The following is a 14,898-nucleotide window of genomic DNA, read 5'->3' on the forward strand; positions in this document are numbered from 1 at the left end:
GGAGCGCCCCGGCTCCAAGGCTGCACGCGCGGAGGGCGCCGGCGGCCATGCCCCGGGCAAGGAGCACAAGATCATGGTGGGGAGCACGGACGACCCCAGCGTCTTCAGCCTGCCGGACTCCAAGGTAAGTACCCGGGCTCCCAGCGGGTGGCGGTGCTGCCGCCGGCTTGTTTTCCCCGGCCTCCTCCCTGCCTTGCTTCTTTCTCAGCATGGTCAACTGGCTACCGTTTTGTTTTTTTTTTTAATTAAAGGGGTTTTCCGGAGACGGAGGTGTTAGGTGGTAATTCCTCAGGCGGTGCTGGCCCAAAATAGGATAGAGGCGGAGTTCCTGTATTCCAGTTTCTGACTATAATGTGTTGGCCACGTTTTTTAGGATGAGAACGAGAGACCCCTCCCTTATGCCCTCCTCCTCATCCTTACTTCTCCTAACCTGGGCGGGTGTTCTCTTCTAGAAAGTTGCTGAATGTGAAGGTTGAAACGCTGATGGGAAACCAGAATACAGGTCGCCTGAGCTGCTGACCGTAGGTGACAGTTTCTCACATTTGCTCCGAGGTGGTGTTAACGGATGGGAGAGTCTCGACCTGCGTTGTGATGTCCTTGGTTCTTTGGGTCCAGATCAACTAAAATTAGAGATCTGTCCCTAGGCGCAAAATGAAACCGCAACCACGAATGAAGTAGATAGAAAAGATTTAATAGGAAAGAGAGGAAAGGAAAGAAAGGAAGTACACCCAAAAAAGATTCTTGGGCGGGCAGATTGCCAGATGGCAACCACGCTTGGTACTAGTTAACCGTTATTTTTATTACTAGAGGTCATGAATATTCATTAATGGGGGGGTCCGTTAAGCTGCCTGTGTTCTTCCTTTAAATTTGAATCCACACCTTCTTTCCCTGCACCTGTGCACCTTCCTCACAGGTAAAGAATGAGGAACTTGATCACCTAGTTGCACTCGCCTAATGTAAGCCAGGTTGCCCCAATTAGACTGCCCAATTAGTCCATCGCCCTAATGGGAATTAAGGCATTGACCCAAATGTTTGCTTAGGTCTTTTTGATAAGAGAAAAATCTAGGAATCATCTCTGTGCGCTTCCCTCAGGCCTCAAGGAAGGAAGATGGCAAATTGTCTCTCCCTCCTGGCGCCTGAGCTAGATGAGCCTTTCGCTTTTCTCTTAGGGCTGCCTGCTCATGACTGACTCACTGTCTATCACAGTGGCTACATGAATTTCTTTTTTTCTGAGAACAAATATGTGTCAATATCATTTTTGTCCGTCTAGGAGCCTCGTGCTTCCGAGATCCTTTTCCCCTTCGGCATGGCTGTGAGCACCATCCACTTGCTTATTTGAATACTCTCTCCTACTCACCCTCATCTTGTATTTTATAATAGAGGCCCTCAAGTAAGAGAGCAAATTATTCTAGGACTTCTCCCATCCCCCATATGCTTTAGAATGCTGTCAGGGACAAAGACAGCCCACATTTGCCCTGAAGACCTTGCTCTCAATTCCAAGAACTTGTTTTTTTTTTTTTAATTCCAAGGACTTTCAGGAAGTGGGCAATTTGTGTTTTCCTTACCCAAAGAAAGAACAGGTGAATTAGATGGCCCTGTGATACCATACTAATATTTCTAATCACTTTGAGAGCTGCCTGCAGCATTAAATACGTTTAATTCCTCCAGATGGTCTGGCTAGGATAAAATAGAAAATCTGAGGGCTTGAGGAGATTGAGGTGTGTTTGGTATTTCTTCATCACCTCCCACCAAACTTAAGCCTTAGAGAATAAATCAGGTATTACCACATTGGTAGCACATGACATTTGGATTCTGTGATTTATTTTCATAGATTCCAGCTGAGAACATAATCACAGAGAGTGAAGTGAGTGACTAAAAGGAGCATTTCTTGGGATTTCTTCTCCATTCCTTTCTTCTCCCTCCCACTTCAGGACTTCACCCTCATCATTTGGGGTGTCTACAGCCATCTGTATTTACTTCTTCAAAGCTTACTCAAGGTGATCTGCCTTGTAGTTTTTACTGTTTCCTGCATTGATGACTCAGGATATAAGTATAGTGTTATTTGTCGACAGTGACTGCTAACTGGTGTCCTGAGTAAAAGCCAGGTTGCTCTGTCGGAATTGGAATCTATTTTGGTTATTCTTTCTCACTACACTCTTACCATTCATGAAATAAGAGAATTGGTGTATATACTTTCCAACGTCTCATCCAAATCTTAACTATTTTAGTTCTCAACCTAACTTTCACTTTTTAAATATTGTCAAACTATAGTGATTGTTTTGCTGGCTACTTAACTTGGAGTAAATAATCTTTCTGCTAATCAGTTTTATTCATTCCTACTACAAACATGGCATGAGTGGAAGGGCTTTCCTCCAAAGGTAGGCATATTAATAGTTGGTAGCTTTCTAACTCTAACGTGAAAATGCTATCATAAAAGTAACAGAGAACAGTGGTAGTGGGGCCTACATTACTTCAAATGCCAGCCTTTTTCAGTGAACTAGTTCAGTAGTTTTCAGTTCTGTTTGCACATTAGAATCATTTCATTTTCAAGTACTTTATGAAAAAGTTGAAACATTTACAAAATAGGGAGGACAGTATTGTAAACTCCTTCTCAGTCATCCAGGTTAAATAATGATTAAATCATGAATGAACCTATGTCATATATCCCAATAAGCTATCCCTTCCACCAGTTGTTTTGAAGTTCCAGATATAATATTCTATATTATTTTATTTGGAATATTTTAGGATGAGCCTCTAAAGGTGAGTTTTTTTTTTTTTTTTAATTTGAATACATAATCATAGTATAATTCTCTGGAAAACTTTTTTAAAATAGATTCTCAGATCCTAAAAATCAGAATCCAAGGGTTATTCTTAGGAATATATAAACATTTCTGTAATTTTAATACAAAACATCTGTCAAAGAGTGCATCGCTTTGAGAATACGAAGGCCAAGGTTTTCTCTTAAGCCAGTTCTTTACATAACATGAAATTCTCCAGTTCCCTTTCTCCGTTTACTTTGGACTAAGCTGTTACTGATGTCTCATACTATAGTTTTGAGGAATACTGAGAGATAGTATGGAAGGTAAACTCCTTCAACCATTTTGTAAAGAAAGTTCAAATGAATAAGCAAGTCATTTTTTTTTTCTAGTCCACATTATAGTATTTGGTAATATTTTGGCTTAATATTGTACAATCTTATTTACTGTTTACCAGTGTCATTTAATCTGACTTAAAGCAGGAGTCAACAGATTTTCTGTAAAGGGCAGGAGTCACAGCCACTCAATTCTGTCACTGTAGCGTGAAAGCAGCTATAGCTAACAGGTAAGCAAATGATAATGGTTTTCAGTAAAACCTTATAAAGCCATAGGGCTCATTGGCTATTGTTTGCTAACACCTGTCCAAAAGGAAGGCAATGAGAAAAAACTAAGGAGTTTTTGCTTGCTTGTTTGCCTGTTTGTTTTCAGAATCCTACAAACTTCATTTGATAATGGAACTGCTTTTGTTAAAGGAAGCTGTCCTTGATCTCTTGTTACTTTAGACTCCGCTAGAATATTCACCTTTTCTCCTGAAATAATTAGTTGAAATTTGGCATAGGCTAATTATTCAGATTTTATAACTACATTTCAGTTTTTTTAAAAAAAATCAGTGATCTGGTTTTGTTGTTAGGTTTTTGGCATAGGGCTCTTGGCTCTCTACTCATTGGAGTGGGACAGAGAGAGACAGTGACAGGGAAGATAGAAATCACTCCCTGGTGGGATGGCCTTCTCTTCCAATCTCCTCTTGGGATTTTGGGCACACATGCACTTGGCACCCAGCGTGATTTTCAAGCTACTAGAACCGGGACTTGAACCATGGCTGACTACATGGAAGTCCAGCACTTGTAAACACCACACCACCTCCCGGCCCCTGGCTTTTGATTTTTTTTTTTTTAAGAGGTTTTTTGCTATAGGGCCTGTGTGCTCACCAGAAAGAGAGAGACAGAGATATAGAAAGCGAGAAATCACCCCCCCCCCGGGGGGGGGATGGCCACACAGCAATCCCTTCTCCTCCATTCTCCTCTCGGGATATTGGGCACACATGCACATGCGCCTGGTGTGAGTTTAAGCCACTGGGTTCAGGACTCGAACCACGGTTGACTACATGGGAGTTCAGCAACATAGCCATTATGCTAACTGCTGGCCCCTGGCTTACGAATTTTTAATGTCTCTTTTTGTAACCTATTTGCTAAAATAGAATTTATGAAAGAAAAACTTATGGATGTTGGTATCACTAAACTTTTTTTATACCTGATTATAAAGGGCTGTTTATAAATATGAAATATGAAAAATATATGACCGACTATGAAAATATATAGCTGACTTTATATTTTGTAGAGCCGTACTTTATATATTTCTTCTCTTAAGAGAGACTCAGAGGCATATCCTAGTGGCCTGCCTACGAGTTCAACTGGTAATAGGGAGCAGGGTTTGGTGTTATTTTTCAAGGGCGATCCTAAGACTGAAAGGGTGGGTGATGTGTGCAGACTTAGAAATTAGGTTATGATGTAGGCAGTACTCAAGCATAAGCAATTTGACCACTTTTGTTCCTAGATGAGATTTTTTATTTTTAAATTTGTTTTAGTTTGTTCAAAATTCGATTTCATTGCTGACTCTTAGGGCTTATATCCTTAATCAAAGCCTAGTACCCCTCTAGGAGGAGAGTGACCTTTTTAGAATTCAGGGGTCACAGTTTATTCTAGGGATGATGTACTCCTTCTTACAGCTCCCTGGGGACAAAGAGTTTGTATCATGGCAGCAGGATTTGGAGGACTCCGTAAAGCCCACACAACAGGCCCGGCCCACTGTTATCCGCTGGTCTGAAGGAGGCAAGGAGGTCTTCATATCTGGGTCCTTCAACAATTGGAGCACCAAGATTCCACTGATTAAGAGGTGAAGACAAATGTCTTATTCAGTCTACAGGGCCCAGGAGCAGAGACCTGATTTCCTTTCTCAGAAAAAAGGCCTGACTGGACTACTTTCTCTACCTGCTAAGGACTCTCTCTGGAGCATGACCTTTTTTGTGACCACTTTCTGTATCTGTGGTATTTTTTTTTTTAAACCTCATAGTGGATCAGAGATATTTCACCACTATATCATCATCATCTTAGAGAGTTAGGACAGCTTTGTGGGTACATTCCTTAGCACTGTGTTATACGTGTCCTTTCTATGCGGGGGAAAGTCTTCCCTAAGTGACCAAATCCTGTTACTCCGACTACACTAAAACAAAACACATTGTAAAGTTCTAGGCAGTGATGGTATTTGTTGCTTATAAAGCAATACTGACTTGTTTAAACAGTGGTCAGAGTGGCCATTTGTATGGTAGGTTGTTTTCCAGAAAAGACTTACTAAAATATAGAGAGTACCTTGAGGCACTTCTGTATCTTGAACCTGCCCGTTATTTATACTTTTGAGGAATCTATTCTTCTGAAAGTAGTTGTACTAACGTGAACCATTTTACAGGATCAGTGTTTCTCTTACTCTTTTTCAGTTATTGGTTGAGAACTAAAGTTGAGGGGCGTGCAAATTATAGATGCAAGGTGATATAGAAAAGGAAAATGGGCTTGTAAATTATTTTTACACTAAGGGGATATAATGGGTAGGAATATAATTGGCCTGTCTGACTTTGAATTTTCTTCTCTAGCCATAATGACTTTGTTGCCATCTTGGACTTACCAGAGGGAGAGCACCAATACAAGTTCTTTGTGGATGGACAGTGGGTTCATGATCCGTCAGAGGTAAGACCTCCAAGGGTAGCCATCAACCTAGCAGTCTCATTTTAGCTGTCATTGCTGTCCAGATTGATGGGTAACAGCTCCCTACCCTGGAGGCATTCTCTCTTGATAACAGATGGAAGTGCTGAGTATAGTCATTTTTAGCTTTAAATTAAAGAGGTTTGATTGGAAAAGATGGATTTGGGAAGGGCATTCAGTAATTTTTCTTTTACCTTTTTAAATTTTATTTTATATATTCAATCACATTATTTAACTTACAAAGTGAAATATTTCAACATGTGAACATTTCTCCCTAGTCGAGTTGATAAAACTATAAAATATCTTCAACAGATAATACCACATTTCTTTGTCCCATTAATGCTTAAGCCTCTCTATTTTTCTTCTAAATGTCCTTCCTCAGACCCTACTCTTTCACACACACTTTATCTGGTATTTATATCCATTTACTGTGTTTCTGTATCCTTTAGTCCATCAGTTTCAGTCATACAGTGCAGACACTCAGTATATATTCAGGAGGACATATACAATGTCTCTCCTTCATAGCCTGACTTGTTTTACTCAGCAGTAAATCTTCCATATTCTTCCACTTTCTGTCAAAAGCCAGGGTTTTGTTGTTTTATGGCTGAATAGTATTCCATAGAGTATATGTGCCACAGTTTTTCAATCTATTCAGTAATTTTTCTATTCCCTGTTTCAGCCTGTGGTTACCAGTCAACTTGGGACAATTAACAATTTGATTCAGGTCAAGAAATCTGATTTTGAAGTGTTTGATGCGTTAAAGCTAGATTCTATGGAAAGCTCTGAGACATCTTGTCGAGGTAATTTTGTAAGATTTGCCTTGTATCTTTCTTGTAATGCATGCTCTTTCTCAAAGGCAATTTTGTTTTTCCATTTCTCTGCAGGAATTTGAACCTGAATCTTGTCTTGTAAACATTTATGTCCCCTTTGCAGCAAAACACATCTTAGTCTGGTATATTTTATTTCAAACTTTTTTTTTTTTTTTTTACTAGTTTCAACAGTAAGACATTTGTTTTGCATTGCAACCCAGTACATGGGCCTGTGTGCACATATACAAACAAAGAGACACATGTACACTAAGACAAGTCCTGTGGTACAATTTTCACCTTTATTGCAAAATTAATATAATTGATTACGTATTCTGTTTTATTTTTTATAACCCACTAATGGGCTATAACTTAGAGTTTGAAAAGCTATTTCTAGGTTGGCCCTCATTCCCTGCTTCATTTCATCCCTGGAAACCACAAATCTATTTTCTGTTTTTATAGATTTGCTTACTTTGAACATATCATTAAAATGGAATCATACAACATGTGTTTTGTGTCTGGCTTTTTTTTTACTTAGCATGATATTTTTAGGCTTTATTCACATTGTCACGTGTATTAGTAGTTTGCTCTTTTTTATGGCTGAATGAAATTCCATTGTATGGACATGTGATTTTGTTTATCTGTGTATTAATTAATAGATTTGGATTGTCTTCACTTATTGATTATTATACATAATCCTGTTATGAACATTTATGTACAAGTTTTGTATGGACATGTGTTTTCATTTGTCTTGGATATATAAAGATATATGCTCCTGTTTGGGTCAGCCAGTGGCATGGTGGTTAAAGTGGCTGGAGAGGGAGAAATGGGAGAAGGGAATGTGTGATCAGCCTTGTAGGGTGTGCCTTCTCACTTTCTTTTTTTCTTTTTCTTTTTTTTTTTTAATTTAAATTTATTTATTTACATTCTGTCACTTTCTCTTTCTCTCTCCTGTGAAGAGCTGGGACCATAGGCATGCACTACCATGGACTAGGGGTCAACCTGGGCTTCTCATGCGGTTTCAACCCATGGAGCAGCAGCATCCAATGTACACTACTTTTTTTTTTTTTTTTTTTTAAAAAAAAAAAGATATTGTCTATCTTTTTTCATATAGCCAACCCAGTGGATATGAAGCAGTGCTGTGGTTTTATTTTGCATTTCTCTAATGACTACTGCGTATATTTTGTCCTTTTTGCTGCAATCATTGTTATGGCTTAGAGTTTATGATCTTTCTTGTTGGTCAGGTAGAAGGAGAAACCAAATCATTTCATATCATTTGAAAGATTACAAGGCAGCTTCATATTCATCATTGTGTTTGCCTTTAAAATCATTATCAAATAGGGCAAAGATTATTTTATTTTTTTACAATAGGATGTATGTACTTGCTGGAGAGAGACAGATGGTAGGGGGATGAGAAAGCACCCCCTGGGGGATGGCTACACCACAGTCCCTTCTCCCTTCTCCTCTTGGGATTTTTGGGCACAGAAGCACATATGCCTGGTGTATTTTTCAAGCTGCTAGGTCTAGGACTCCAACCGTGTATTTAACCATGTAGGATCCAGCTGTCTTAACCACCATACCACTGACTGGCCCAGTTACTTTATGTATGATGAAACTGACCATATTGAAGGAATTTCACCAAGATCATATAACCAAATAATTGTCTTTGACCCCTCATTTCTTCCTCTCTCTAAATTATGTTGCCACATTTAGGAACGTCATGGTTATGTCCAAAGTAATTCACTCTTCCTTTGGTTATCTTGCAGTTACAGTCCCAACAGGTCATAAGTTTATGATCTATGGCTTTTCCATATTTAACATTAGATGCCATGCATTAATAGCTTTTTCCATGCATTCTTACTGATTCTCTAACTGTTCCTCTTATTTTTATTAATATCTTTCAGACCTTTCCAGCTCACCCCCAGGGCCTTATGGTCAAGAAATGTATGTATTTCGATCTGAAGAGAGATTCAAATCTCCACCCATCCTTCCTCCTCACTTACTCCAAGTTATTCTTAACAAGGACACTAATATTTCTGTGAGTATCCTAGAGTATAGCTGGGTCATCTAGGGGATCTCGCAGACCATTTAGGCCAAAGTTCAGTGATCCTAGAGGGATTATTACAAAGAAGTATTGAAATTTTAAAACATGTATATCAATATAATTATAGATTTATTTCCCCAGGGCTGAATTGTGGCCTCTGTGTGGCCTCATAGTTGTCTCCTGGTCCTAATAAAATCAGGACCATTGCTAATTTGCTCAAACCCATTTCTGGGATGTCTAGTCCAACACAAGATAGGGAGTACTTATCATTTGGGAATATACAAAGGAATTAAAGAAATTTGGGACCAGCAGTTAGTGTAATGGCTGTGTCGCTGGACTCCCACGTAATCGACAACGGTTCGAGTCCCAGACTTGGTGACTTAAACTCACGCCGGGCCCGTGTGCGTGCGTTCCGAGAGGAGAACGGAGGAGAAGAGATTGTGGCGTGACCATCCCCCCTGGAGGGTGATTTCTCGCTTTCTGACTCTCTGTCTCTCTCTCTCTCTTTCTGGCGAGCGCACATGCCCTATAGCAAAAATCTATAGTTTAATCTCTTCAAGCTGTGTGATTCCTACTGAGATTATCTTTCCCTCTTAACACAAATCTTCCTTTTATATTATTAGCTGTAGTAAGGAAGATCAGTACTTGTTGAAGCTTAGGGTTTCTGTCTGGACTGAGATTTTGCCTAATTTTGTGTAATGGAAATGTATTGGTATACACCAATACAATGAGTATATACTAGTGTAGGTGCATAATTTAAAAGAGGTAATGTGTTGTAGTTTCGAGTTTCTTAATCCCAAAGGGCTCTGAGAAGAAGTTAGCTGTTTGGTGTGTTTGTGCATTTAATTCCAGTTAGTCATTTGCTTCTTTCCTTTAGTGCGACCCAGCCTTACTCCCTGAGCCCAACCATGTTATGCTGAACCATCTCTATGCCTTGTCCATTAAGGTAAGTGGTGGCCCTGGCTCCTTACAGAGCCCCTGAAATGTGAGTGGAGGGCTAACACATGTTCTCTTGTGATTTCTTGCTCTGCAGTTTCATTGAGGATAAAGCTGGTAGAAATGGTCAAATTATGGAACTTTCTTTAACTAGTCAGTTTTTATTTTTTTAAAGACTAATTTTACTAGTATCATTATTACTATTTTTAAATTTGCTATAAGGCATGTGCACTCACCAGAAAGAGAGAGAGAGAAGAGAGAGAGAGAGAAAGCAAGCCTCCAGGTCCAGTACTTGAACTTCAGAGCCTTGTGTGAGCCCAGTGCCTTAAACCACTATGTCACCTGCTGGCCCCTAGTTGCTTGTTTTTAAGTCTCAGTCTATCTGTGCATTCTGACCAGCTGAATTGCTCTGCAATTGAATGGAATTCTTCCTTCTCAGTTTCTTTTTGGGTGACTGGAACCTCTATGCCACCTATTTATTTACATAAGTTTGAGTTCATAGTCATAGGCTTTGATTTGTAGAAAAAGATTTAGTAGTGTACATTGGATGCTGCTGCTCCATGGGTTGAAACCGCATGAGAAGCCCAGGTTGATCCCTAGTCCATGGTAGTGCATGCCTATGGTGCCAGCTCTTCAGGAGGCTGCGACAAAGACTGTAAGCTTCTGCCCAGCATGGGCAGTGTGGTGAGACCCTGCCCAAGAGAGCAGGGCGAAAAGCCTCAGACAGCAGTCCCAGCTACTCTGGAGAATGAAGCAGGAGGGTCCTGTCATAGCAAGACACTATTGAAAAAAAAACAAACCAAACAAATAAAATGCACACACACACAGAAAGCAGGTTTAGCTGCCAATTCAAAGAATGCTTAAATATAATACTAAGGCTTCTTCTTTCTCAAAGGTGGCATTGAGCTACCTTCAGGTGCCTCATTCATCAAGTGCTTAAATCTTTCCTATGTAAAGGAGGAATGTGACCAGACTTGCCCTGTCCTCTGCAGTTCTCTGGTTCTCCTTGGTTTCTCTGCTACTGACGAACCTGTACTGAAAAATAGCCATTCTGTTCTGTCTAGTCATTTGTTTGCTGTTTGATTCTTGGAATCAAGAATTTATATCTCTGGGTGGTTCTCAAGTGAGACTGATCATTATGAGAATTACCTGGGGAAGGGTGTGAATTCTGCAGCTCCATCTCCAAGGACTCTGAATAAGTGATTATAGGATGGGCCCAGTCATTTTTTTCTTAAGCTGCTTATATTTCTTAGATGTACTGCTTAATTAGGGAACTCACTGATAGAGTGATATGATATGATATGACTTGACAGTAACAGATTATATTATAGTAGTATATTACTGAATTTAATTTTTTGTTTGTTTTAGATTTGCTATAGGGCATATGCTTTCACCATAGAGAGAAAGAGAGAGAGAGAAAGTGAGACTGTGAGGGATGGCCACACCCTTCTCTATTCTCCTCTTGAGAAATTTTGAGCATGAAGGCACATATGCCTGGCATGTTTTTCAAGCCATTGTGTGTTTTTCAAGCTGCAGGGTCCGGGACTTAAATCATGTCGTTGGCCATGTAGGATCCAGGCACCCTCACTACCATACCACCTGGCTGGCCTTGAATTTAATTTTTATAATACCCTTGTGGGGTAAGTATTATTTTTAACCCATTATTTACAAATAAAGAAACTAAGGCCGAAAGAGGGTAAAATTACCAGAATATACCGGAGACAAGACTAAAGTCCAGTCCTCCTAATCCCATATTCTTTCCTATGTATCATTGTGCCAGGTCTCTTCAACTATGTCTTTTTCTCACCAACTAATTTCTGCAACCCTTTCCTGGTGTTTAATATTTTACCTGCCTTGCCCCAGTCATGTTTAGCTGTGTATCAAATACTCTGATAACAGGAAGTTACCTGAGAAGTATTTATTGTAGATACTACAGTGTAGGGGAAGTTTCTGAATTATATTTGCTTGGGTTCTTTAGGTCTGACTCAGTTTTGCCTCCTATAACTGCTCAGTGGTTCTTAGTTGATATCCACAGACCTGTCATCTCCTCCTATGGTACAGCCATGGCCTGTTACAGGCTGGGAAGTGGTACCTCATGTCTTCTCACTGGGACTGACCTGGATAAAAGTCCTGATGGTTCAGCTTGGCTTTGACCCATTCATTTCTCTTTAGTTGTTTAGGCTATTTGGAGATGATCCATTGAATTGAATGTCTTTCTAAGGAGAATTTTGGTATTCACTTTATTCAAAGATACAGGGAATTCCTGAGTTCTTGCTAGATAAGGGAAGACTTTTTTGAGTTAATCTCTGATATTAATGGGAAGTTAGATCTGCATGGGACTTGGGAAGAGTTTTTCAGAAGAATAATTTCCTGTTCTCCTCATTGTATTTATGACTTATGTCTAGAAATGATATATTTTGTTTTCTTTGCTAGTTTTAAGCCCAGTATTAGAATTTGAAGTGGAGAAGAAAGTGAGACAAAAGGCTGGTATTTCTTCAGCACCTTTTATTTGTAAAGTATAGTTCAAGGTATTCTCTAGTAATTATCAAAGCCACCTCAGTGAAAGGGGTTATTCTTTGTAACAATGAGGAGAAAAGACAAAGCCATTGTGGCCAGCCCATGATGTGGTTAAGGTAGCTGGATCTTACATGACCTATTGGTTTGAGTCCCAGACCTGGTGTCCTGAGAAACACATCAGGGTAGGACCAGCAGTTAGTGTAATGGCTATGTCACTGGACTCCCGTGTAGTTGACCATGGTTCGAATCCTGGACCCGGTGCCTTATACTCACGCTGGGCGTGTGTGCGTGCATGCCTAAGATCCCGAGAGGAGAATGGAGAAGGGATTGCGGTGTGGCCATCCCCCCTGAGGGGTGATTTCTCACTTTCTGTCTCTCTGTCACTCTCTATCTTTCTGGTGAGCATACGCACCCTATAGCAAAAACCTCTAAAAAAGAAAAGAAAAAACACAACATATCAGGGTGCATATGTGTGCGACTCAAAATTGCAAGGAGAGAGAGATGGAGAAGGGATTGTGGCATTACCATCCCCATAGGGAGTGTGTTCTTAATCTTTCTCCCTCTGTCTCTCTCTGACCCAGGTAAAAGTCTTGATTATTGTGGTTTATCCCAGCTCTCTGATGAGTGCACGTGCTGTCTGGCAAATTAAAAACAAACAAACAAAAACTTAGAAGTATTAAATAGATTATTCAAGGCCACCAATAGAATATTAATAGAAGTCAGAGTTAGAACTGAGGCTGATTTTACTCCAGAATGAACTTTTTTTGATTATATGAAACAGTCTTTCTTAAGAGCAAATGACTATGAAGGACAGATGATGACTGGGAAGAGCTGCCTTCCATCTGAACAGATGAATGAGATGCATGTATATCTTTCCCTTGCAGGACAGTGTGATGGTCCTCAGTGCAACCCATCGCTACAAGAAGAAATATGTCACTACTCTGCTGTACAAGCCCATCTGAGGGGATCCCTTCTCACCCCTAAGGATTCAGGAGAAGCATCTCCCTTACGTTTCTGGACTGAACCAGTCTTCCCTGAGACTGGAAGGCTGATTTGCTTTGAGGCTGATAAGTGTGTTTCATAGCCTCTGAGTAGGATGTTCTGCTTTTGCATTTGATTGCAGATGAGAGCTTTATGAGTTCATTGAATTTATTTTAAGAAAAAAGAATATATTTATACATGAAAGAAAGATCCATGGAAGTCTCCCAGCCCTAGCTAGATATATTCTGTCTACCTGTGGGTACTCACCAAGACTCATTTGGGGGAGATAGGAGAACTGACAAAATGAGTATATAGGACTTTTTTTCTTTCCTAAAATGAAAGAACAGGATACTCTTAGGATCTTTGTTGGGCAGAGGTTCTATCACTCCTATCTTGGCCCTCCAGGGGATGCTCTTTCTCTAGACTGTGACCCTTCTTACAGGGACAGCTTTTCCTTTCCTGCATGGGTTCTCTGTATTCCAGAGTATGTGGCACAATTTGTCCTTTTTATATGCTGTCATATGGCCCACAAGAACCCTCTTACCTCGCATTTCATATTTTCTCTTAATTAGCCTCTTTCTGGTAATACCTGACGCCTCCCTAACACAAAACTCTCTGAGCAAGTGACCCCCTTGAAAAGTGGTGTGGGACCTGCCCTAGCCATCTTGGAGATGAGGACTGCCAGAAGGCTTCTTTTTAGATCAGCCCAGGCCCAGCTCACTTTGTTACTGCTTGTTTTAACTTCTATTAGAGAAAATGCAGCTCAGCATTATATAAAAGGCAGAATGCGGATCTACCTTTTTGTTTCATTTTAGTGCCAAAGTTTGGTTGTATTGGCACATTCCCTTAGGTATTCTCACTTGGCCTGGCTTTGCTTCTGTCTGTTCTTTCTCAGTGCACACAGCTCTGAAGGTAGGAGTAGAACCAAGGAATACTCGCATGTCTTTTATCCTTGAAAAAGATTGTGCCTGTATTGTTCCTTAATTTAAAAACGCCTTTCATCATTCTTAGGAGACTGTATTGGAACACTTCGGGCTCTAGATAAATGGTTCTTCAGATTTTCTTCTCTATTCTAGTCTTCTACAATCTTATGTTAATATGGCCAACCCTATGTACATTATTACACTAAACAGTGCTCCAGACACAAGTTTATTCAGGGTCATTTGATGTGCCTAAAGGGTTTCCTCAATTAATGTTAGGCCAACAAGCAAGAAGGTGTCACTATTGTTCACGTCATGAAAAGTATCACTCTTTACACTTAGTCTTAACAAGATCATTTTGTTCTTCTGCCTCTTCTTTTGAAGTGTTTGTTGAAGTGTTGTCACTGATTTTCATTTGTAAATGAGTAGATAAACTACTCTTAAAGACAAAGCACTTTTTCTCCAAATATCTGTGGCTTTTCCATTTTACAGATAAATGCAAGTCAAACATTCAACACTGAAGGAGGTCACACTGCTGATTGAGACTTTTTGACTGCTAAGATGAGACAAGCCACATCAAAAGGGTACCTACAGGTCAGTTTAGTTACCTCCTATCTTACCCATGCAAAGCTAGCAACACAGATGTCTTTGGGTTGTAGACCTCTGGGATCCCAGGTATGAGGCATTAGGTTTGGGGTTGTTTTGCTCAGTAAGTGCTTTGGTGGTTGATTGCTAAGGTCAATCCAAGGAACCTTTTGTAGGAAAGCAAAAGGCTACTGTGGAGACCCTTTTATGACCCCAACCACTTTTTGAATGGTTTGCCATTTAAAATATTCAGGTCAAATCCTAGTCTGCCAACTTTCAGGATCTGAAAAGTCTTTAGAATTTTGTTTCTATCCAATACCT

The 14,898-nt window shown here is 40.0% G+C and overlaps 1 protein-coding gene across 2 annotated transcripts; it reads left to right on the forward strand.

Annotated features, from left to right (window-relative positions):
* Positions 1 to 9: 9 nt before the first annotated feature.
* PRKAB2 (protein kinase AMP-activated non-catalytic subunit beta 2) lies at positions 10 to 14,586 on the forward strand (the record flags this gene model as incomplete). 2 transcript variants are annotated; one of them, XR_001369596.1, is given in 8 exon segments in its annotated part: positions 10 to 124; positions 4,762 to 4,928; positions 5,680 to 5,773; positions 6,468 to 6,588; positions 8,499 to 8,632; positions 9,516 to 9,584; positions 12,976 to 13,162; positions 14,485 to 14,586. XR_001369596.1 is itself a non-coding variant. In XM_014583313.1 (7 exon segments), coding segments are annotated over 7 exon segments (778 nt in total), but the record flags the coding sequence as incomplete, so codon positions are not given.
* Positions 14,587 to 14,898: the final 312 nt, after the last annotated feature.

This window comes from Tupaia chinensis, unplaced genomic scaffold (assembly GCF_000334495.1).
Source record: "Tupaia chinensis unplaced genomic scaffold, TupChi_1.0 Scaffold144247_1, whole genome shotgun sequence".
NCBI classification, from domain to species: domain Eukaryota; kingdom Metazoa; phylum Chordata; class Mammalia; order Scandentia; family Tupaiidae; genus Tupaia; species Tupaia belangeri.